The sequence below is a fragment of the Gorilla gorilla genome, chromosome 3 (genome assembly GCF_029281585.2).
Source record: "Gorilla gorilla gorilla isolate KB3781 chromosome 3, NHGRI_mGorGor1-v2.1_pri, whole genome shotgun sequence".
NCBI classification, from domain to species: Eukaryota; Metazoa; Chordata; class Mammalia; order Primates; family Hominidae; genus Gorilla; species Gorilla gorilla.
In genome coordinates, this window is record NC_073227.2 from 179783409 (window position 1) to 179808322 (window position 24914).

The window sequence follows — 24914 nt, forward strand, 5'->3', positions numbered from 1 at the left end:
CAGTTACGTTCAAAGAACACTGTCCATTTAGGGTAAATAATCCTTCAAATGCAGGAAAATATAGAATAAAAAACGGGTTTGCTGTACTTAAGTTAAAAATTTTTTAAAGAATTATTTTTCACTATTCCTTTATTCTTAGCTCTGTAAATGATTTGCAAAATGACTTAACAGTATGAAAAAACAGAACAGGACCATTGGTGACGAGTATTTTCTCTGGCATATTGAGAGATAAACAGATTGGCATTATTTGTCTCACATAACAAGCAATAAAGAGGACAGAAAACACAAACCTGCTTCAGCCTCTTATAGACTGGTCTATAAGAAAATAGAAATATTATCTCACCTAATGGAGAGTGTCAGGTTAGGGTAGAGGGATTGTGGCTCAATAATGCCATCAAGGACCCAGCTCGCTTCTATGTCTCTTTGCCATCTCCAGTCCTGGTTTCATCTTTAGGCTTGTAGCAAGATGGCATTAGACCTAGACATATAACATCCAAAGGAAGAAAAAAACCCACCTATCTCTCTCTCTCTCTCTTTCTATTAAGAGTGAGGAAACTTTTTCCAGAATTACTCCTTTTCCTCCAGCTCCTTTCTCTCTTGCCTCCTGTTAGGAATAAGGGTAACAGGTATTACATAGGCTACAAACAGTATCAATGCCAGTCTAATTGCAGAAGCAGAACTAAAACAACTTATATAATATCCACTAATTGAGAACTGTCACCAGGACTCAGAATGGACCGGACTAAGTAAGTCAGCCCTTTACAACTTCCCCTTTCCCATTTTAGTGTTGTTCTGTCATCTCCAAGCATTCAGGATATTGTCTTATTCCCTGCTCCTCTTGACAGCTGCGTACAAGAACAGCCAGCTGGTATATTTTCCAAGATAGGGTGAGTGGGAAGAGGTGAATAAAGGAGATGTATGGAACTGGGCGATGGGCCACGTGACCAGTGTTGGAGACTGAGATTATGACAAGCCTCAGGGACCAGGCAATGACCAATGGATGATGGGCAAAAGATTGGGTTTTTGTAGCGGCCTTGAATAGCCAATAAAATAAAATAAAATAAAATAAAATAAAATAAAACAAAATAAAATAAAAATAAAAAACAAGAAGACTGGGAGAGCTGGCTAGAGCTGTCTCCCAGAACTTTTTTGGCTAGGATTTTTGTATACTTTAAAAATCCAAAGGAGGAGGTGTGGCCAGAACCAGGATGAGGAAGAATGTGATGCTGAGAGGAAGCAAAGGGAGAAAGAGGGGAGAAGGGAAGCATTTTGGTTCCTTTTGTCTCCTTTAACTGAAGTCCTGGCTTTAATAGTTTAAAATACACACTCTTCCTTTATAGTTGCCTAGTCAAAACCAAAATTGAAGATGATGGCTAGAGCAGGTTATGATTTTTTAATTGCCTCTTTTGGATGATCTTGTCTATTTGGACTGGGTTGGAACTGAAAGAGTCCTAGGAAGTGAGGAATGAGGCACAATATGTCAAATTCCTCTTCTATATGCAGTTACAAAAGCTGCTAGGCTCATGAGGAACATGCAGATTTTAGTCTGGAGAATAAAGGACATTTTCTGACCAAGGATGGAGTAAGGAAAGGTGGTGAGTTGCTGGCCACAGTACGACCTGGGACTGTATCTGAAAGTCACAACGTATAAAGCCAATACCTTCTATATAGCATCCTGACCAACACTGGCAGCCCTATGAGGTAAAGGCCTTCAGTAAACAGAAATAGCAAAGTTGCAAATTAGGGTTCTGTGTACACTCAATTGTGCAAAAGGATGATTGCTCATCAGGATAAACACTTAATCCACCATTTTAACAGTAAAAGTCTGAAGGAAACAAATGACTAAGTTTCCATTTCTACCACCTTTCTCCTACCTTTGTGAAATTTCAGCACATTATTCACAGCTAGTTCCCAACCAAGTCCAGAAACTAACACAATTAAGAAAAGAAAATGCAAAGTAAAATAGGCCCAGAATAGGTTCTTTTGATTACTTATGTTTTTGGAAATATATTTTCCTTTTTGAGTCTCCAAGAGTCCTCCTCTCAACAAGCGTAAGAGAGCCCAGGTAAGTCACTGTTCACTACTCATGGAGAAGCTAGAAGAGGCATGGTTGGGGTCTTACTAACTTTATCTCTATTTCCCATCATCGGAAAAATTCGTGAAGCCCAACGCTCTAAAACATAGATTAAGAAGTTGCTTTGAGTCTGGTAACGTGTCCTACACTGGCTGTTTAGAGCCCTGCACCACCAAGGATTAAATTCCAAAGGGGACTGGGGTGGGACAGGGCGGGAAAGTGGACTCAAACACATGAACTCCTCCCTTCCTCAAACCAAATATCTGCTGCTGATATACCTTGATTGACTATTAAATATGTATTAGGAAAAACAATCCCTTGTTATAAAATATCTTAAGTTTCTAAATCTATGTAGTGAGTTCCGTGTGTGTGTGTGTGTGTGTGTGTGTGTGTGTTTTAAAGGGGGGGCTTAATATTTCAAATGCAACTTCTTATATAACCATGGTATGGTGGCCCAAGACGCCAAACAGAACAAATGATTTGGATAAACAGTTTAAATTTTGTGAAAGCCTGGAGGAATCGAATTTGGACATGGAGGAAACCTGACAAAACCTTGGGTGTTATGTGATTCAAATCACAGCCCACCGAAGCGGCCACCGCACGTACCAAGCCTTCTCCCCTAGCATACGCCTTCTGTGAACGGGCTCTTGTACCTGAACAAAGCGAGGACCCAAGTTCAGGGGCTTTGTCTCTAAAGAACAAAGATCGGCCTAGCTGCATGCTCGCTGTGCGAAAGAACCCAGGCTCCGTGGGAACCCCACGCCACTCGCGGAGCTGCGCCCAGGAGACCGCCCTCGCCCCCCGGGCCCCTTTAAGTGCCGCGCCTGCCCCCGTCCGCGTCCCCCGCGTGCCCGGAGTACTGGGCCGCTCGCCCGCTCCTGGCCGCACCTCCCACCTCCCGCCTCCCGCCGGGGTTACGTGAGCCCGGGGCGGGCGGCCGCCGGGCCAATGGCCGCCGCCGGGGCCGCCGCGCTCCTCCCGCGCCGCCGCCGCCGCCGCCGTGGGGCTGCGGGCTCCTCCCGCAGGAGATAACTGTCAGCGCGCGAGGCGGTGGCGGGCCGGCTCAGTCATATGACCGGCAGCCGGCGGCTCCGGCGCCGAGCAGAGTTACTCAGTCGCAGCGGCCCCGCGCTCCCGCAAGGCTGGGCGGCCGCGCCGCCGCGATGGCCCCGCCACCGCGGCCGCCGCCCCCGGCTGCGCGCTGAGCCGCCGGCCCCCCGAGCGCCACGGCCGGAGCTGCGGCGGCGGCATCATGGCCCCGACCCTGCTCCAGAAGCTCTTCAACAAAAGGGGCAGCAGCGGCAGCTCCGCGGCGGCGTCTGCCCAGGGCAGGGCTCCTAAGGAAGGACCCGCCTTTAGGTGAGGGGGCGCCGGGGGGCGACTCTGGCGCGGGACCCGAGTTGGCTTCGGTGCTCGCCGGGGAGGGGACGGGTAGGGGAAAGGGAAGGGGCCGTCCAGGACGGCGTTGCCCATCGCCGGCACCTGGTCCCGGGCTTGTCAGCGTGGACGCGCCTGATCCGAGTGTGGCTCCGGACCCTCCGTGACCCTTCCTCCCGCTCTTTCTCCACAACTCAGGGTCCTTCCCCATTTCAGAGTTCTCTTGTGTTCCTTGGGGTTCCCGGACGTGCGCTGTGCTTGGCTGTGGCGACCGGAGATTCTCCGGTTATTGGGGTGAACCCCTTCCGGGCAGAGCCGCCTGGGCGCCTCTGCGGGCCCAGCAAAGCTGTGAGCTGTCATTTTGAGGGCAGCTCCAACCTATTGTGTACGTGACAGTGTTTTGAAGTTCTGAAGGAGCAACAGTCACGAAAAAGGCATCTTTCTTCTTTCTTGCCATATATGACAAGCTCTCAAACGGATGAATGAAAGTATGTAATTTCCACATCATGTGGAAGGTTGATGCCGCATGATGTGTGGAAAGGGGGAGTAAGATGCAATTCTGAAATTTCCGAGATTTCAATTGATCAAAGCTGATATGTATATTTAATAGATTTGATCTCTCGAACACATACCTTTGAATATTGATAGCATTTATGGAGAGCTTACTACCTAAAATGCTTTATGTTGATTTCTGTCGTTTACTTTTCTGACAATGCGGTGAGGTAGGTGCTATTGTAATTCCCATTTTACAGGTGAGGAAACTTAAAGTCACAGATAACTTAGGCGGCTTGCCCAAAATCCAGCTGTCAGTGGTAGAGCCTGTGTTTTGACCCAAGCAGTTTGACCACAGATTCCAGTCTTTAAAATCCCTATGCTATTCTGATTTCAAGGGCTAACTTTTAAAAGAAGCCTTAAAATGTCCTATATTGCCTTTGAGCACAAGTATGTTGAGAAGTTTATTTATCTTTATTTAACAATTTTTCAACACATTTTAAAATTGAGCACCGACTCCCAATTCTGACACTATGCTAGGTGCTTTTTGGCCAAAATGTCTTGCAAAAACAGTTCACTGTTAAACAGATCTAGACCCAGTATAATAAACCTTTAAAAGTTTCAAGTGAAACTTTGAAATAAATTCTGGATTAAGTTTTATGTTCTAGATATTGCTTTTCTTGAATTCCATCATTTAAAACAGTCTCTCACTGTGGTCATGTGAAAATTAAACGTGTGTGTGTGTGTGCACGCGCGCGCATGGAAGGCATATTGTGAGGACCTTAAACTCCCCAAGTTAAATTCTCATGTTTTCTTAAGGCTAACAAGCCTTATAATTTGAGTGGGAATTCTATGCCTTTTGTTAGGCTGAGTACTACTGATGCCATGTACCTTCTCAGAATGGTAGAATTACTTCGGACCTAAGGTGTGTAATTTCGTCCCTTCCCTCCCTGTAACCCAGACTCCATCAAGGGTACAAAGCCTGGAGCGGAAGGAGCATGTTACAGGTGTCTGTACTTTGGCAGCTGTTGCCAAGGACATTTAAAGCCATTTGAATGCAGGAGGAGATAGTGGCGGTTACATTGTCATTGTTTTCTGTGCTCCTTGCCTAATTGCCCACCACCATTTCCGCTATCCACAAGTTTAACTGAGTGTATTTGAACAAAAAAAAAAAAAAAATTGTGGCTATATTTAGGGTTTTGGGCCATATTAGGGAAATTGATTCCCACTTCATGGGAAGATTTTCAGTGGTGTTCTGACTTCTCATTTGTGTATAATGAAGAACAGAAAATCGTGCCAAGTACGGTCTTTTTTTTTTTTTTTTTTTGACCTCATTGGGATTTTCTACAAGAATTTGAGATCGATGTTTTTGGAGAATTTGGGGATCCCAGTTGAACATCCTACTTGATGGGGGCCCCCTTCAGTAGTGTCCCTGGTAGAGGTCACCATGGAAAAGAAAGTAAAGTAGCAGATGTGAGCAAGGATGCTGGAAGATGGGAACAAACCATCTTGTGCTCACCAGACTGACAAAGGAGACCCCAAGCAAGTCTTTCCTTTTGCTCTTTTCACCTGGCTTAACTCTAAGATGCTGTGTAGCTGGCCTGGGAAAAGCTTCCAGGAAAATTTTTCTCTCTACCTAAAAAATTGTGAACCTGTGTTTGATTTTACCCAGATTTTGCCAAATAGGAGTTGGTATGTACTTCGAGGGGAACAAGGTGCCTTATTGCAGGGCATTAGCTGCCCTTGGGAACTACCTTGTAGTTAAATAGAGTTTTAGAAGTGAAGGTAAAACCCTTAGATTAAAAATCAAGTATTCCTAACATGAATTTGTATTCTTTAGTGCATTTAAGTACAGGATGTAACTTGTTTATCTGGAGATTGAAAATTCACTGAGGATTCAGGTAGACTTTTGGGACAGTTTTGTAGTGTATATGGGGGAGAATCTAAGATCCAAGTTTTTGTTTGTTTTAAAGTTTGTATATCTTCTGTTTCCATGATGGACTTTCACTGGTTATTTTAAACTTCTCTTCTCAGAATTGTTTTGCCCTTGTTGTTAGTCTTTTTACTCTTGTGCACTTCCTAGTCCCTTCGCTGGGCTTATGACTGTTCTCATTCCTCAAGTTTTTACACACTTGATTAGAGAGGAAATCTGTTGTCCAATATAAGTAGTTTATCTCACAGGTCATTTTCAGGACTTCATGCTTCCTGACATTTCATCTAAAAACAGGATCATCATAGTCAAGATTTCTTCTGGAGTATTTCCTTTAAGATCTTGACAGAAAGCCCTTTTCATAGCTTTGAGGAAACAGGTTGCTAGGAAAACAAAAGGAATCACGATTGACCAAACTTACATGTTTGGGAGAAGTAGTCAGGAATGCTATATGATTATGGTATTTACATTTGAATAATGCTTCGTACCAGAAAAATAAATTAGGACAAAAAGAAATGATGTGTACAGTGACTCAAGTCAGAAATAGAATTATGTTCTTGGTTACCTTGGATTTAAGGCCAGGATGTTTTCAAGCCACGCTATGTCCAGTGACTTACATGTGTGGTTCAAGTTTGAAGCATTATCTTAAGGTTGTTCTTGTTGTTGTTGTTTTTTCCTCCATGTCTTTTGTAAATTAATGGAGCAGTTTCAAACCCCTAAAATGTGTATTTAGCAGGGAGGTGAAAAGACCTTGGGCTACCAGATGTTCTTTTATTTTGGAGCAGTTAAATGAAGTAGGGAAGCATATATATTATCTGGGATATGAAGAACAAGTGAAGGCATTGCAGCTGCTTGTTAGCTGGCTGTGTGAATGCCAGAGAAGAGTATACCTAAGGCCAAATGGCCTAGTAAGTGCTAATCCCCACTGTTTTGTTAGAACAAATTTAATCTGTTATAGAGTTAGTATAAGTATAATTTAATCCACTTACCATATAGCATCTGATGCCTCTGTGCTTGTGGCTTGGCGCTCTACTTGTATAAATCCAGGCAGGACACCCACGGTCTCACCTACTGGAGTTTACAATCTAAAGGACAACAGATTATACACTAAGATGAATAAAGAGCAGACAACACATTGGAAACTATAACAAACAGATAAACACTGATAAAGAGTAGATTTTTATATAAGCACAGAATTAAGAACTTACTTGCTGTTCTTGTGCTTGGAGTGACTAAGGGCAGGATTGTGATTTACTCTTCCCTCACATGGAGGGAAATTACACAGAAGTGCTTCCTCCCCTCCCACTAATAAGTCTCCAGATGCAAGTATTTCTAATGAGATTTGTTCTGAGGTAGGGTGGATAATATTTTGGAAAAAAACAGTTTTGTTCTAGTACACTCAACATTTTTAATGCCAATAATATAAAACATGACATATAAATAGCAGTTTTGATTTCTTTTGACTACTTTCTAAAAGAAAGTCTTTCTGTAGATTTTTCTTGCTTGCTGCCTTGGATCTATTGGCATACTCCTTACATCATATCTCCTTGTCCTGAAAGATACTATGCACTGGTTAGTGATTTTTTCAGAGGTGAAGAAGGGAACCCTTCCTTTGAATGCAGTGAGTTCTATTAAGAGCACTTGGAACACAGATCGAGGAAGCCATTGATTTAGCCCTGCCTCATGTACCATGTTGATGGGAGACCCAACAAGACTCCATTTCTCTGATCCTCAGCTTTGTCATTTGTAAAGTGACAGCATCAGACCTATGTAACAAAGTTGTGGTAAGGAGGTAATGAGCTCGAAAATCTTTTGAAAAGAATAACATGCAATACAAAATGATTTTAAGTATTACCAAGCATCTTTTTTTAGGTCATGGAGTTCAGTATTATTCCTGTTGAGGCTTACGAAAATGGAACCATTTTTCAGAGGCTGTTTTCTTTCTGTAGATGAGAGTTGAGACAGTGCTGAATTGAACTGTTTTCACTTGAGTATTAGTTTTTTAACCTTGATGTAGTCAGTCATGAAACAGAGACCTTAAGTTTTCAGAGGGGTCTTAAAGATGTTCAGCGGACACTCACTCAAACCTGGTAGAGGTGACGGGGTGTCAGAAAGATTCTTAGAAATATGGTGTGTTTGTTTTTTCAAAGTTATTTGCAAGTTTTTATTATTAAGAATAAAATTGCATTTAGCCAAAAAAGGAAATTGGTTAAGCAAAATGATATAGTCACACAATGGATGACATTCTATAGCATCCAAATCATAATTTTATACACAGACACACAAAACAAAAATGTTCTCAATAGAAGAAGTAAAAGCAACTCTAATAGCCTGACTTCACCACTGTGCAATCTATGCATGTAACAAAATTACACTTATACCCCATAAATTTATATAAATTTTAAAAAGTAAAAGCAAGTTATAAATTTATGTGAAAAACATTTAAAAATAGGAGCGATTATGCATGTGCAGAATAGGCCAGCAACACTCTACACCAACATATTATAACAGTGGTTGCCAAGAGGTAGGTGAAAATTTTATTTTAATTTTTTGTGTTTTATTCTTGTTGGTATTTTTGGATTTTGCTCTAATGAATTTGTGTTACTTTTGTGATTTGGATTATTTTAAACCTAAATATTCTAGATTATTTAACTATTAGATTATTTAACTGTTTAAAATAACTTAAATAGCATTTAGCATATTCTACACTGTGAGGGAATAGAGTAAGGATAATGTTTATGGAGAAAAATCTGATTTGAATAAATTTCATAGAATCTTTCTTCTTCATCAAAATAACTGTTAGCTCCTATTATTAAAAGTAATATGTTTGTTATGAAGTTTAATGTATTTAAAACCTAAACTCATTATAAACCTCAGAGGCTAAGTTTATTGGCAGTGTCAGTAATGATAGGAGATATGTATGTGCAAAATGTTTACTAGTTTGCCAGGGTTGCTACTTCACCTGAGCTTCAGAGCCCAGTGTAGTCTTCCTGGGGGCTCAGAGTACAGTTTAGGAGCTGCATGCAGCTCAAGCTTTATTTGAAATATGTTTAGAAAAGACTGACACAGCCCTTTGGATTTTGAGGGAATGTGGATAAGAGGCCTGGATTAGATGTTTTAAAAGCTAAAACATGAAGTTATAATTTTAAGTCCTGAAATGTGAATTTGTTGTATTATGCATTATTATTTGATTTAGTAGGTGGTACTAAGAGATGGACGGAGGCATGTGGTCTTTTAATGCATGGAGTATATAGCTCCAAAAAGGGCATTTGTTTTTGTTGTTGCTTTAGGTTGTGTTTCTCGTGGTTTGCCTGTAAGGTCAGCCTAAGGAAGCTACTTTGTCGTTGTGTTTCCTTGGAAAAGGAAGCTGTAAAAGATTGTCCTTGCCGTCATGAAATACTTTGGCTGCCAGCATGAACTCCTGGTGTGTGAATCTGATTTGGGAACTGGTAATGTGCTTTATTTCTCCAGCCACTGTTTTTCTTGGTGTGGGTGAAAAGGAACAAATGTTTTGTACTGATTGTACAAGCCCCTTGCTTAGTGTGAATTGTTAGGCCTGGACTATGAGATCATATACTTGGCTGTAAAAGTAAGTCTTTCCTTTGGATGTAAGAGTGCTGAAATATTTGGTGAGTTCCTACTTACCAAGCATTCTTTATCTCAGATTTATGAAAAATGATTATTATGTAAAAAAAGGAAAAACAGGATGGACTTTTCCAGCTAACTGGGCATGTAACAGTGATTTCCCTCAACCCCACCCCAGCTGTAAATGGAACATCCATGACTCACTACTCATGGCCACACAGACACTTTTGTAACCAGTGCTTGAATGGGAGGGTGGGATGGGGATGGAAGGAGATGGGCTGGCACCCCACTTGTGTTCAGCCAGAATCTGTCCAGCTGCCTTTATAATGGACTTCTGAAAAGGACAATGCGCCTTCTCATGCATCATGCTACATATTTTTTTTCCTTATTGCACTTTCTGTTTGTGCCAGAATAATACAATATATTAAGTGCAATAAAATGTAGCCATTAATACTATAATGTTGTGGATAAATGTTGTATAGCAGAGTACTCTTTCTGTTATATAAGATTTTAGTATTAGCATGAGTTTGGATCCCCGATTATCATATTTCTCTCTCCTGAACTGTGTGCCTTTATTTCTAGGAATTATTTTTCTAGTTATTTGTCCCTGTAAACTTGTTTAATTTGTAGATTGTACTTTAGAATTTGTGTCCATCATAGTGCTATAAGAGATTTATATATTGGTTTATGAAGATGATTTTATTACCACACCTAAGACTTTTTAATCATAAATAAGAGATTTCTGTATTTGATATATATCTTTAAATAAATGATTGGTGTTTGGTTATGTGCTGATGTCTAATTGAAAATGACAACCAATTCATGCCGGGTATCTAAGTGAGAATGAGCACTGAGGCAGTAGGAATTCATCCCAAAAGCTGAGGGGGGCTAATTAAGAACCTACATATCTGGTGGGGACCTCAGCCTGATTCCCAGTAAGGATAGTTGCATGTTGTCATAGCAACTCTTTCTTCACAAGTTGAAGACAAGTTAGACGTTAACCTGCACATTCCTCAAGAGATGAAACAGGTGTTGATTTAGGATGTGTTAGGAAGCAGCAGCAAATTCACCAGTTCAATTGATTCTGGCTTTAACACCTTATAAATACTTCAGACTGCCAACTCTCTCTCTGATATGCCTGGAAAATTGGACATTTTTTGTCTTATAGTCAAAACCTTTGGGGTTATCGGGGGAAAAGTATGTTATCATTCATTTCTTCATTAGCTATCCTCATTTACTCAAGTTCTTTTATAAAATATGATTAAAAAATAGTAACAAAAATACCTTTTAAATTCAATGCCACAAAGTCTTTTAAAGCATACATTTGAAATGACTGTAAATGAAACAAGAAAACATACATGTGATAGTTACAGCATGGCTGTGAGAGTTCCTCTAAATCCTAGCCTTGCCATTGTGTCTCTGCTTTTAATGCAGTGCTTGGCAGGAAGTTGGCGTTTAATAAATACCTGTTGAATGAATGAATGAATTCAAGAGTTTTGAACACTGATGATCCTTAAAGAGTCTCTAGTATTCCAGAATCTGATCTCTTGAAATATTTCTTGATGTTTCTAGCATGCATTGTGACATTTTAGAAAATGAATCTTGTTACAGATGACTCAAAGAAATTTCCTCCTTTTTGTCAATATTAGTGAATTATTTTTCTGGTATCAAAATGATAGGGTAAAAGTGCTCTAACAGTTGATTGACCTGTACCCCCACCTCCCTAAAAAAACCTTTAAGAAGACACTTGCCTAAGTAATATATCAGAGATCCAGTTATGAAATCCCACAGCTGTCAGAAATGACCTACTGAAAAATGATTTAAATATTTATGAAGCTATGAAATTGTTAGCTGTGGGTTGATGATGTAGAACTCTTGTCTATATACTTTTCAGATTCATTTGAATTCTTGTGTGGCTTCGTAAAACTGAAATACATTATGGAATGAAATGAGCAAATTGGTTCTCTCAAATTTAAGATAATAGTACACTTAATTGTGAAAACAATATTGATATTCTGAACCCTGCAAAGACTATATTTGCATGTTAAATGAAGTAAGCACTTTAGAAAAAAGATGGAATCATCTCTGCTTTCCATGTATGATTTTTCCGTTTGAGAAACTAATTTAGAAATGGATTTGCGAATCTGACATGTTCTTTAAAAAGAATGTGCCAGACTAACATATCATTAATGGTGGCGTACCTACCCTGTGTGAGGTGGTGAGCCATGAGTAAACATTTTCTCCAAGCATATCAGGCAATGACTGTTTGCTTTAGAATGGTACATTGAGTAAGTTAGTTGCTAGGGCAGAAGGGGGCGGCCGGAACTACTGGCCCTGCACTACCCAGAGGGCAGAGATGGACCCCTGGTAGCCACTTGGTGCTGAGTGCACAGGCTCCACGGAAGACCCTGTGGACGCTGGTAACTGGCCCTGCAGTGGGGTTGCCATATATTGCTTAGTGCCATGTGTACCTGAGAAATTGCTTATACATGAAATTATGATTTTATTTTAAGATTTTTTCAAACATATCTGGTTAAAAGTTCATATAAAATATGTTGAAATGTAAGCCTTTTCACACCCCAATCCCCCTTCCCAAAGGCTACCATTGCTGTACCAGTTTCTTTCGTATCCTTTTGGAAATACTCTGTGCAAATACAGGAAAAAAAATTCTTTCCCTCAGACAGAGTGGTAGTTGCTGCCTACACTGTTCATCATTTTGCTAAAAGTTGCTTTGTATTCCTTTGAATAAATTCATGTATAACACTTAACCCAGTAGTTCTCAAGTCTGGTCAGACACTAAAGTCACCTAGAGAGCTTTAAATGTCCAGACTGCTTCTCAGAGATCTTGATTTAATAGATCTGGGCTGGGGCTTTATGTTTGTCTTTATGAAACTCTCCTTGGGTAATTTGCATGTGCAGCCAAGCACACTACAATAGTCTTCCCTTATCTGAGGTTTCACTTTCTGCTGTCAACCTCAGTCTGACAATATTAAATCAAAAATTCAAGAAATGGAGCAACTCTGGGTGCACTGCCTGTGAGTTAGCTCTGCTCTGCAAGGAGCAGTACCATTTAAAAAAGAAGAAAGAAGATTCCAGAAATAAACAATTCCTAAGTTTTGAATTGCACACCATTCTGAGTAGCACAATGGAATCTCCACTGTCACTTCATCTTATCATATAGGCATTTGTCATCTCACATCATCGCAAGGAGAAGGAGGGTGACTATAGTATGATGAGATATTTCCTGAGAAAGAGATCACGTTCACATAACTATGATTATAGTATATTATAATTGTTCTATTTTTATTATTAGTTATTGTTGTTAATCTCTTACTGTGCCTAATTTATAAATTAAACTTTATCATAGGTATGTATGGGAAAAAACATAGTATATACAGGGTTTGGCATTAAGCACTGTTTCAGGCATCCACTGGAAGTCTTGAAAGGTATCGCCTGTGGATAAGAGGGCACTACTGTAATTTTACCACTCCTCTACTGATGGAGTATTTACTTTCAGGCTTTATTGTTAGAAATGGTGAACTTCCTGGTTGAAAGATTCTTATGCCATAAGCTCAAGTATATTTCCAGGATAAGAACCCAGGATGGAATTTCTGCCAAACTGCACTCCAGAGAGGTTGCACCTGTTTATACGCCTACTAACAGCATATGATAGCGGCTGTTTAGTGAAGATGATTTAAAGTACCCTGAAGAAATAGCAGTGGTAGGGTGGTGGGGAAACTTGGACCCTAGCTCATTCTTAGTAGTTGTTGATCACTTGTCTAGTTCAACATGTGTGCAGATTGTTAAACTCTTTTACAGCTCAATTTGGCTGTGCTTTCCAGACTTAAAAATGCTCATACTTTTTTGACTCAGTAACTTAAGAGAAAAAACTTTTGTGCATGAAAATGTTTAAAAAAACAAATGTTTGTGCACAAAGATGTTCTTTATATATTATCATTATAATGTTAAATAAAAGGATCTTAACAATTGTCCAACAGCAGGAAAGTACCTAAATTGTTATGTCAGCTTTGTAGGATAGTAATATAATAGTTAAATGATTATGAAGACAGTGTTAATATAAAATGTTTATGTTAAATGAAAACAACCAGCTCCAGCTGGTATCTACAAGATGAATATATTAGTAAAATATGCAAATGTATGACCAAGAACTAGAAAGAAAAACAGAAAAATAATAAAGAACAGTTGACATTATGGGGTGATGAGATTGTGGGTAAATATCCTTTGTTGGTGGTGGTTTTTTTTTTTTTTTTTTGAGATAGAGTCTCACTCTGTCACCCAGGCTGGAAGCAGTGGTACAATCACAGTTCACTGTAGCCTCGACCTCCCGGGCTTAAGTGACCCCCCCACCTCAGCCTCCCAAGTAGCTAGGACCACAGACAGCCATGCACCACCATACCCACCTTTTTTTTTTTTTTTTTTTGTAGAGATGGGAGCGGGGGTGGTCTCACTGTGTTGCCCAGCGTAGTCTTGAACTCCAGGGCTCAAGTGATTCCCCCACCCTGAATCTCCCAAAGTGCTGGGATTACAAGCATAAGCCACCTTGCCTGACCATAAATATCCTATAAAATGTGTGGGCAAAAAATAAAAATTATAGGCCAGGCACGGTGGCTTATGTTTGTAATCCCAGTACTTTGGGAGACTGAGGTGGAAGAATCTCTTGAGTCCAGGAGTTTGAGACCAGCCTGTCAACAAAAGGAGACCCCATCTCTACAAAATAAAAAAAAAAAAAAATTAGCTAGGCACATACCTGTGGTTATAGCTACTTGTGGGTCTGAGGTGGTGGAATCGCTTGAACCCAAGAGGTTGAGGCTTTAGTGAGCCATGATCGCACCACTGTACTCTAGCCTGGGTGACAGAGGGAGACCCTGTCTCAGAAAAAAAAAAAAAGGAAAAATATAAAATCCTATTATAATACAAATAGCCACTTATTTATGATTATAAGGATGTTGTAAACCTTGTTAATTAGTGAAGACATAATTGTAGAATATGTACGTAAATGACTTCCCTGAAATCTTTTAGAAATCTTTTAGAATGCTTTTAGAATAGCTACTTCTCAAGAATTTTAAGGGAGCCCATTCTAACATTTAAAAAATAATAGTATTCTTTACCATTTGCTAGCCCCTATACCAAGAGCTTTTTACTCAAATCATTTCACGCATGTCTCATAGTTATCCTTTGATGATAGATATTTTTATTAGCCAATTTATAGATTATAAATTTACCATAATTTATGGATGAACACTTGAGGCCTGCCTAAAATTGAGTGGTTTACTAGTGACCCTGAGAATTCAAACTGAAGTCAGTCAGCTCTTATTAATATATGATCTGTATTCTCTCTCTGCAGATTAATATTTGAAGTACTTAAGACTGAGATTCAGTGGTAGATTTTGTGAGGTTTATAAGAAAGTATGAAGTGTAGCTGAGTGCGGTGGCTCACGCCTATAATCCCAGCACTCTGGGAGGCTAAGGCAGGCAGATCATTTGAGGTCAGGAGTTCAAGAACAGCCTGACCAACATGGTGAAACCCTGTCTCTACTAAAAACACAAAAAAATTAGCCGGGTGTGGTGGCGTGCACCTGTAGTCCCAGCTACTCAGGAGGCTGAGGCAGGAGAATCGCTCAAACCCCAGAGGCGGAGGTTGCAATGAGCTGAGATCATGCCACCGCACTCCAGTCTCAGCAACAGAGTGAGAGTCCTTCTCAAAAAAAAAAAAAAAAAGAAAGTATGAAGTCTAAGTACTATTTCTAGGGAGCTTACTGTTAATTGTGCAATTATATATGATGTGTGAAAAACTAATTAATAATACAAAACAGTAGTTCAGGACCAAGTCTCTAAAGTCCTATTAAGATGAAAGGAAGGAGTGAGGGAGGGCTCTTTAATCTGGGCTAGTTAGGGAGGCTTTATGGAGGAGATAAGAGCTAATAGGTAGAATTCATAGAGGTGAAAAACTTTTTACCTTAGAGGTGTTCCTGAGTTAAAAATGGGTGGACTAGTCTCTGTGAAATCAGAGTGTTCTTGTGAGGCAAGATACATTTGGACCCAATTGTGCAAGTTGTTGCAAGCATTATTAATTTTAAATTTTAAATTTAGGTAACCCCAAAGTGTAGATGGGGAGGGACCCCAGTCTATACTTTGAGTCTTATTAGAGTAGGGCCTTTGTTACAGATTTACATTTTTTGTTTGTTTTTGTTTTGAGACAGAGTCTCACTCTGTCGCCCAGGCTGGAGTGCAGTGGCGTGATCTTGGCTCACGGCAACCCCCGCCTCCCAGGTTCAAGTGATTCTCCTGCCTCAGCCTCCTGAGTAGCTGGGACTACAGGCGCATGCCACCATGCTTGGCTAATTTTTGTATTTTTTTGGTAGAGACGGGGTTTCAGCATGTTGGCCAGGCTGGTCTCGAACTCCTGGCTTCAAGTGATCCGCCTGTCTTGGCCTCCGCAAGGTGCTGGGATTACAGGTGGGAGCCACTGGGCCCAGCCTGGATTTACATTTTTGAATTCAAACCTGACTCTCCCACTTACAATGTGGGGCACATTATTCTCTCTAAATGAGTTTTTTCTCTTTTTTTTAATCTGTAAAACAGGTGTAAAGTTGCCTTTCTTGCAAGTTTGTCTGAAGACTAGAGATAATACCTATCAATCCTACTACACAGTGTTTGGCAACTATTAGACATTCAGTATGTAGTGACTCTTATAACTCTCAGAGACTTAAATATTATGTCTTTCCCTCCAGCTCTTTCCCTGTATTAAATGCATCTCTACTGATCTCAAGGTTGTAGGGAAATGGCAAGTAGCTTGTCTTTACCAAAAGGTGGAGTTCCTGCTCTGAAGGCAATGTGGAGCCACTGAGGTTTTAAGTAGTGGATTGGTGGAGCAGCTTGCTAAACACAGGGACCCTAACTTAAATTTTGGTGCTGGGATGCAAGTTAGTGCAGTTTTAGTGTATATGATATATGATATCAGCAAGTAAAACATACGTGTATTCCCCAGTCTTCCCTCTTTCCCCTATCCCAGACCTCTCTTATCTTCAAAGGGAAAAAACAAAACTCATACAAGCTGGCAGCTTCATGCTCCCAGCCTTTAAGCTTCCCCTCCAGCCTATGGCAAAATCTGTACTTGGTAAACCTACCAGATATATAACTATCTCTTTTTGTATCTTTTAATATCAGGAGCTTCCTTTTTGTTTTTTTTTTTTTTCCTCAAATTAGTTTCCTGACAGTTCTCTTGCCTCTTTTGATTCATTTCACAAACATTTATGAGGAGTCAGTTATGGCAGCTAATCCTAAAATTCCGGACTTATTGCGAGGAAAGGAGTTTGTGTTTGAAGGTTCTTACTAATTCAGTTCTCACGATTGTTATATTTTTACAAACAGAAAAGGGAGAGGGTTGGAAAAAGGGAGGGAAAGGGAGAGACATTTGTATCAGAAACTGGGGGTGGGGAAGCTCCCAATTGTCCAGTAATCTTATCTACAGAGTGCTAAATACTGCCTGTAATTGTATGTAGGGGGTGGGTGCTAGTTTAGATAATGTGCCAAGGGAAGCGCGCAACCTCTGCTTGCTCCAACTAAAGCTGTTAAAAAGCAGTCTAGTTCCAGTAGGTGCAAATCCACTCTTTAATTTGTTCATCATTTTGTCTTCATTCTTCAAATCCAGTTTGTATTGGACTTTGATCTTATAGCTGATTACTCTGCCATGCTGCTCTTTAGTTTACTCCAGCAGAGCATTGAGTTTTACAGCTTGGACTGTTAAAGTCAATATTGTGTTTAACACAGCAGTAGCAGAGTGAGTTGTCTTGAGCTTGCTGTGACCTGCTAGCATGCTAAGCTAGCATGCTTAATGCTATTTAAGAGGAGAGTTCCTTTCAGAATTATGTCAAGATTAGCAATTGATGGTGAGAATTGTTGTGGTCCAATCACCAGACCACAGTAGGTAACTTCCCTGGGGTGAAAGCATTGCCATAATGTTTTAGACCTGTGCTCTGCTCTCCATTTATTTTACAAACCATTCTGTACAAGGCACAGGGCCTCCAGCTCATCATTTTCCCTGCAGAGGTTTACCTCAGAGATGTTTTTAGTTGGAGAGGGGCAAGTTACCTTCAAGGAGAAAATAATTGGGTCTCTCTTCTTCTTTAATTCAAATTCCAAAGTATTGTAAATCTCATTTATTACCTGTCTGTTCCAAAGACTCCACTTTTCTTTTCATCTTAGAAATATTTGGCATGTGGATCTAGACCAACTCTGCCTGAAGCACTGAGGCAAGCAGGCTTGATCTTTTTTTCTTTTTTGCTTGGCCTTCTCAGGAGTCCGTTCACCATCAGATTAGTGACATTTCACACAAATTAGTGAATTAGTGTGGCCTTGTCAGGGCAGGGGACGAGGACATTTGAACTGCATTGCTCTAGGCTTTGGGTGGCCTAAAATCCTCACAGCTGGAATTCTCCATCTGGTCCCATCCAGTTCCAGAGCCTGGACCAGTTCAGCTTCCTAGGCTGAGGTTTGCATCAAAACTTACAAGTAATGAAGGGTTTATTATGTCTCCCATTGCTTTCTCTTTCTTGGGGACCTAACCGGTATAGATGGAGGAATGTACATGAGTCACATTTCAGAGGAAAGCTGGACAGGATGTGGAAGTGATGGGGAGATACTTGTAAACAGAAAGAATAGACAAAATCATGATATATAAAGTAACTTCCAAGTTTTGAGCTCGAATAATGTGGGTAGCATAATTAGTGGAAATAGGGAAGTTACAAGGAGAAGTTGGTTTTGTACATGTTGAATTTAAGGTGTAGTTGAACACTCTAAGTTGTGATATTCATGAAGCTGTAGTTGTCAGAAGATATTAAGCCAATATTTGCCAAAGAGCCCAGAAAATTCATCTCTTGCTCTTTACGACTTTTCTTTTTCTATTCCCTCCTCCAAAATTACTTTTGTAGAAATTCTGTTCCTTCTTCCAAACTCGGTTTAGATGCCACCTCTGATTATCTTTGCTGATTGCCCCAAATGCGCATGCTGCTCCCTTTAAACCAGTGGTCCCCAACCTTTTTGGCATCAGGCAACAGTTTCATGGCAGACAATTTTTCCACGGACAGTGGAGTGGGGGATGGTTTTGGGATGATTCAAGCACATTACATTTATTGTGTACTTTATTTCTATTATTATAACATTGTAATAAATAATGAAATAACTATACAACTCACCAAATGCATAATCAGTGGGAGCCCTGAGCCTGTTTTCCTGCAACTGGAAGGTCCCATCTGGGGTTGATGGGAGATAGTGACAGATCATCAGACATTAGATTCTCATAAGGAGTGTGCAGCCTAGCTCCCTCGCGTGCGCAGTTCATAATAGGGTTCGCACTACTATGAGAATCCAATGCCACCGCTGGTCTGACGAGGTGGAGCTCAGGCAGTAATGCTCACTCGCCCACCACTCATCTCCTGCTTTGTGGCCCGGTTCCTACCAGGCCATGGTCTGGTACCAGTCCGTGACCCAGGGGTTGGGGATCCCTGCTCTAATTCTTCTTATATGGCAGTTACCACATTCTACTAGCTGTTTTTTATTTATCCAAATACTTTACCAGATTATACCTTGACAGCAACATTGTATGTATGTCCCTGTAGTGTATAGCGTAATACTAAGTACAGTACATTAGTAGGAGCTTGTTTAAATACGTTTATTTGAACCTGCATTGTTTTCAGCAACTACCAGTACTTAAAAATATGTGAATTTATTAGCCAGTATTTAAAGTTCCTCTTTTTTTTTTTTTTTTTTTGAGCCAGAGTCTCACTCTGTTGCCAGGCTGGAGTGCAGTGGCACGATCTCGGTTCATTGCAACCTCACCTCCTGGGTTCAAGAGATTCTCCTGCCTCAGCCTCCCGAGTAGATGGGACTACAAGCACGTGCCACCATGCCCAGCTAATTTTTGTATTTTTTAGTAGAGACGGGGTTTCATCTTGTTGGCCAGGATGGTCGCGATCTCTTGACCTTGAGTTCTGCCCACCTCAGCCTCCCAAGGTGCTGGGATTACAGGCATGAGCCACCGCGCCTGGCCCCTCTCTTTTTTAAAACATAAATTTGTCTCCAAATTTGAAGTTTTAAGAACATCTCCATTATTTCAGAATTTAATAAATGTGTTTATCCTACCCATGATTCGTTCTTTCTTTAATTTTAAATTTAATAAGAGATGAGGTCTTGCTCTATTGACCAGGCTGGTCTTGAACTCCTGTGCTCAAGCAGTCCTCCCATCTTGGCCTCTCAAAGTGGTAGAATTACAGGCGTGAGGTCCCGCACCCAGCCCTACCCATGCTTCTTAACTGTATTTACTCCATTTTTTTCTTTCCAGTTACAGGGTTCTTTCTTTTTTCTTTTTCTTTCTTTCTTTCTTTTTTTTTTTTAACTTCAGAGATTCTCCTCTATAGATTGTTTAATTTTCTATACCAGTTCCAGTTTAGAGTTTTGAAATTCACTGCCAAGAAATGTATGGGGTATCTTATTAAAAATACACTGTTTTACATATGAAGGCAAAGTAATTTTCATTTTGTTTCTGAGGTCATATCTGATTTACTCAGCATTTTGTTGGCTCCTCCCAGCTGACGTCTCTCTTTAGTAAATTATTTCTGTGGAACAAAACTTAGAGTTTAGGGTCTGTCATAAGAATAGTTTGAAGATCTTTTTTGCCTAAACCAATCTGACCTTTGCCTGGACTGAAACTCATTTGCCATCTGTCTCTTCCTAGAACCTTGAAAGATCTTACTGTTTATTCTCTTTACTTGGGACTTACCTAGTGAAAAACTATTAGTGCCATCATCTACAGGGATGGCCCTATCTATGACCAGTCTCGTCCTGATTAATTATGAAAATGTTAAGTTCAATCTTCACACTCATTGCTGAAAAGACCACTCTGTTTATATTTCTCCTTCCAGAGAAATGCTTATCTGTCCTTTTGTTTTCTGGACCTGATCCAGTTCTGTGTCCAAGATAAATATTCTACTGGCTTCATGCTGTTTTATCTTCATAAAAACAAGTCACCAAATACCTGTGTACTAATGCAGTTCATATAGTAAAAACGTTAATTGCACAGGAGATTCAGATGAATAAAAGAACACTTATTTTGGTGTCTCATGGCCAGAGTTAAAAAAAGAAAACTAGATTTACTAGTGCACAGGTCATATGCTATTACAGCTTCAAGGAGCTGCCAGAAGCTCATTCCTTCCGTTTGCATTTTTGTGAATGTCAGTTCTGAAATAAATGAACAAACCCAGGACTTGAAAATAATTATTTCAACTATAAATTGTGCCTGTCCTCATATGGTAATGAGAGTTCACAGTGGTTTTTATTTTGAAAAAAAACAGCTCGGTTTGGGAAAAGGTGCCTGCAGTCAGCCTTTGCAAACTTCTTTATTCTGTGAGATTTTTGTTCCCTGTTTTCTAAAGACAATAGTGACAAATTAACCAGAGTCAAAGGCATTGCAATTTTTATGTAGGGTTTCTTTGTCCTTATGAATTTTTTGTGATTCTCTCTTCGTAATGCTATATTTTTAACTTGCCACTTTAATTGACTAAGATGAAGTAATTTCTTAGCGGGGGATGGGGATAGGAAACAGTAGTGGGAGAGATTATCTTCAGAGTCTGTATTGCTTTTGGGGGTCTCAGCTTTTTTTTTTTTTAATCTCTAAGTCTGTGATTTTTTGAATTTTACACTTGGGACAGAAGGATCCATGACTTCAGGTAGCTGATCCATCTCCCAAAGTCTAGGAGGGGAGTGACTTGGATTTAGCTGTTGAGAAAGTTCAGAGTATTTTCAGCCCCCATGAGTGCAGTTAACCAGAGATCTTTTTAATGGAATCATTTATTTTCCTTGGCAAAGACAAAGATTTGTTTAGCCAATGAAATGTAGTGGGGATTTCAAAGCAGAAATGAGCTATGCATTTTGGAGGCTTAGGATGCCGAAGTTGGGAATTACATGTTGTACAAACCAGTTTTTCCCATAGTTTTATTTTCTAAAAATTGTGGTGGGAGAGAGGTGCATACTGGTTAAACGTGCTGCTCTGCGCCAACGACCGGTATTTCAAAGTGTAAATGATAAAAGGAACTTAACTGTAAACTTGATATTTACATGAGTTTTATTTCCCAAAGCAGTTATATTTATTTTATAGAATAGGAAAAGGCTCCCTCACCAAGGCTACAGAGCTAGTTACCCATATGGATAGGCCAAGATGTGGGACGCAGACCTTTTGATTCCTGCATGACACCTCAGCCAATTTTTAGTCCTATGAGTATGGCAAGTTCCCTTGTTGTGTAGTTAAAAAACTGTTATGAATTTATAGCTAAAATACATTTTTATGATTCTTAATTATCACACAACTATATTCTCTTGCATGTTGTTGGACTTTTTTGTTATTTTCATTAGACTTTTGCTTCTTTCTGGCATTGAGGGACTGAGACGTAGATTATGTAACTCTGAAAATCAAGTCCAGCCTCTTTCGTGTGGCGGCCCTGCCTCATTTTTCTTTGCTCTTCCCCTCATACTCTTAAGTCCAGTCAAAGCGAATTTGTCTCAGTTCCTCAAACAATCTTGAGTTTTCTCTTTATGAAGATTTCTTTGTTTGGAACTTGGCTCCTCCTTTCCTCCTTTAACCTGACTCACACTCCTAACTAGTGTGGTGATTAAGAGCAGGAGTGGGCTTGCAATTGGACTTCAGGTTTCGAACCCTGACACTATCACTTAATAGCTGTATGGTCTCGAACAAGTTGCTTAACCATGCCGTGCTATGCTGCCTTTTTCTCTTTGGTATGTTGGGAATAATAGTAACCACCTCATGGTGGTGGTATGAGATTTAAGTGGGTGGTTCTTGCAGTTACGACTGTGCTGGGCGCGTAGTAAGTACTCTGATTCCTGGAAGCCTTTGCCGATAATCTGCTCTTTCACAGACTCATTGCACTGAGCACTCTGTCCCCCTGGAGTATAATTGCCTGTGCATGACTTACTACTCCCCTCTAAGGACAGGGATGACCATGCCCAATCTGTATTCACTTTGCAATATAAGCACTTGGCACGTATAGGCACAAGACAAATGTCTGAATAAATCAATAAGCAAAGGCCCGCTTAGCTCATGCTGTAATCTTATGTGTTTAACCTCCACTTTTCTTTCTTTTTGTGATGATCTTTTTGCCTTTTATTTGGGGTTTTTGATGGGTAATTTTAGAAGAAGGGAGCTAATAGGGAGGTTTAACCTAGGTTGCTTTATGGCAGCTTCTGGAGTTGTAACACATGATTGCTTCATGTTGTTTATCCCCTTTGGGAGAAGAAGCCATACATATGGACAGGCCTCTTGAAAAGTTGCTGTATTCTTTAAGAAAAAGTTAAAGTAGGTTCCACATAGAAAAGGCTAGACTCACAAGGAACTTGCAGGTTAACATTGACCACAAGTCTGGATTTAATCTAATAACTGCTGTAGCCTCCTGCTCCCCAGCTCTCTAAAGGCACACTCACAGGATTTCCTGGCACTGTTTTGTTGGTCATCAGTTGTGCTGTGGCCATAATGTAGCAGTGGAAGCCACTTGACTCCTTACCTTCCATGCTTCATCTTTAGGCAAGAGTAAAAACTAAAAACAATGTAAAAGGAAAAGCTTATGCGAGAGCAGGATAGTTTCTGACTAAAAGTAATGAGAGTCCATTTTTTCCAACTCCAGGGGTTGTGACCTGGTTAGGTCCTGGCAGTGGTGGATGTGTTCTAGGTGAAATAATGCCTTACCTAAAGGAAAAGGGGAGAAGGGGTTTGCTGTGCTGCTGTGATTATTTTGTTTAAAGTCATTAAAGGTTTGGAGGGTAGTACAAGAGTGATACTAGCGAATAATTGCTGTAGAATCCATCAGATTTTCAAGGGGCAGTAGTGAAACACAAAGATCACCTGATCCCAAGCTACTTTCACAGCTGAGCTCTTCTATCCTTCACCCTCCAACCTCAGAGCCTCTAAAAGCAGTGTGTGTGTGTGTGTGTGTGTGTGTGTGTGTGTGTGTGTGTGTGTGTGAGAAATCACAGGCTTTTACCATTCAGAATGCATTTTTTCATACCTAAGATACTATGTTATGAAGGACAGTTCATTTATTTATTAGAATAATGTCTATAAGTTAACCTGGTTTTTATAGGATGGCCAGGTACTCTGACTGCCCTTTATAATGATGTTTCTGATGTGTGCTCTGAGCTCTAAAAGTAAACTTACAAATGAATTTATAGGATCCTCAATAGTAAATGTTCGTTCAAAAGCATCTGTTGACATTTTCCATATTCTAGGTACAAAGCATTGTTAGAGTACAAGAATGAATAAGATAACACCCTGCCCTTGAGGAGTTCGGTTCATGGAGGTTTGCTCCCTATTCTTCTGTTATAACGTGCAACAGGAGCTAACAGTACAGATGAAGTATTCCTAATCCAAAAATCTGAAATGCTTCAAAATTGGAGTAGTTTCTGAGTAAACGCAATGAGAGTCCATTTTTTCCAACTCCAAGGGTTGTGGTGGCCTATTAAGTCCTGGCAGTGGTGGATGTGTTCTAGGTGAAATAATGCCTTACCCAAGGGAAAAGGGGAGAGGGGTTTGCTGTACTGCTGTGATTCTCTTGTTTAAAGCCATTAAAGGTTTGGAGTAGTACAAGAGTGATACTAGGGAATAACTTTTGAGCATTGACATGACACGTCAAGCGGGAAATTCCACACCTGACCTTATGGGTCACGGTCCCAACACAATCAAAACTGCTACATATGCAAAATTATTAAAAATATTATATACAATTACTTTCCAGCTATGTATATATAAAGTGTATATGAAAGAAACATAAGTGAATTTTATGTTGAGACCTGGGTCCTATCCCCAAGATATCTCATAATGTGTATACAAATATTCCAAAATCTGAAACAACGCCAAATCCGAAACACTTCTGATCCCTCGAGGGATTTGGAGTTTTTTCAGATTTTGGCATATTTGTAAATACATTAATGAATCCTATACTAAACTATAGGATCCTGTTAATATCCTATTAATAAATCCTGGCCATTCTATAAAAACCAGGTTAACTTATAGCCATTATTCTTTGGTTCGGATAAGGGATACTCAACCTGTATACCAAAAAATAGGCACAAGGAGACCTTACAGAAGTGCTCAGTAGGCTGGGCATGGTGGCTCACGCCTGTAATCCCAGCATTTTGGGAGGTGAGGCAGGAGGATCACTTGAGGCCAGGAGTTTGGGACCAGCCACATAATGAGATTCCATCTCTCCAAAAAATTTTAAAAATCAGTTGGGCATGGTGATGCATGCCTGTAATTCTAGCTACTAAGGAGGCTGAGGTGGGAGGACCACTTGATCCCAGGAGTTCCAAGCTGCAGTGATCTGTGATCGCACCACAGCACTCCAGCCTGGGTGACATAGTGAGACCCTGTCTCTA

General features: G+C 40.2%; 1 protein-coding gene across 2 annotated transcripts in view; it reads left to right on the forward strand.

Moving 5' to 3' along the window:
• Window positions 1–3079: 3079 nt before the first annotated feature.
• The window catches only part of FNIP2 (folliculin interacting protein 2), a 138679-nt gene continuing 116844 nt past the window's right edge, over window positions 3080–24914 (forward strand). The window contains exon 1 of one of the 2 annotated variants that reach the window (XM_019025683.4): window positions 3080–3433. In XM_019025683.4, the coding sequence (XP_018881228.4) occupies window positions 3327–3433 (107 nt within the window). In that variant the 5' untranslated portion in view covers window positions 3080–3326. The remainder of the gene's footprint in view (window positions 3434–24914) is intronic. The other variant, XM_004040572.5, reaches the window with a different exon arrangement.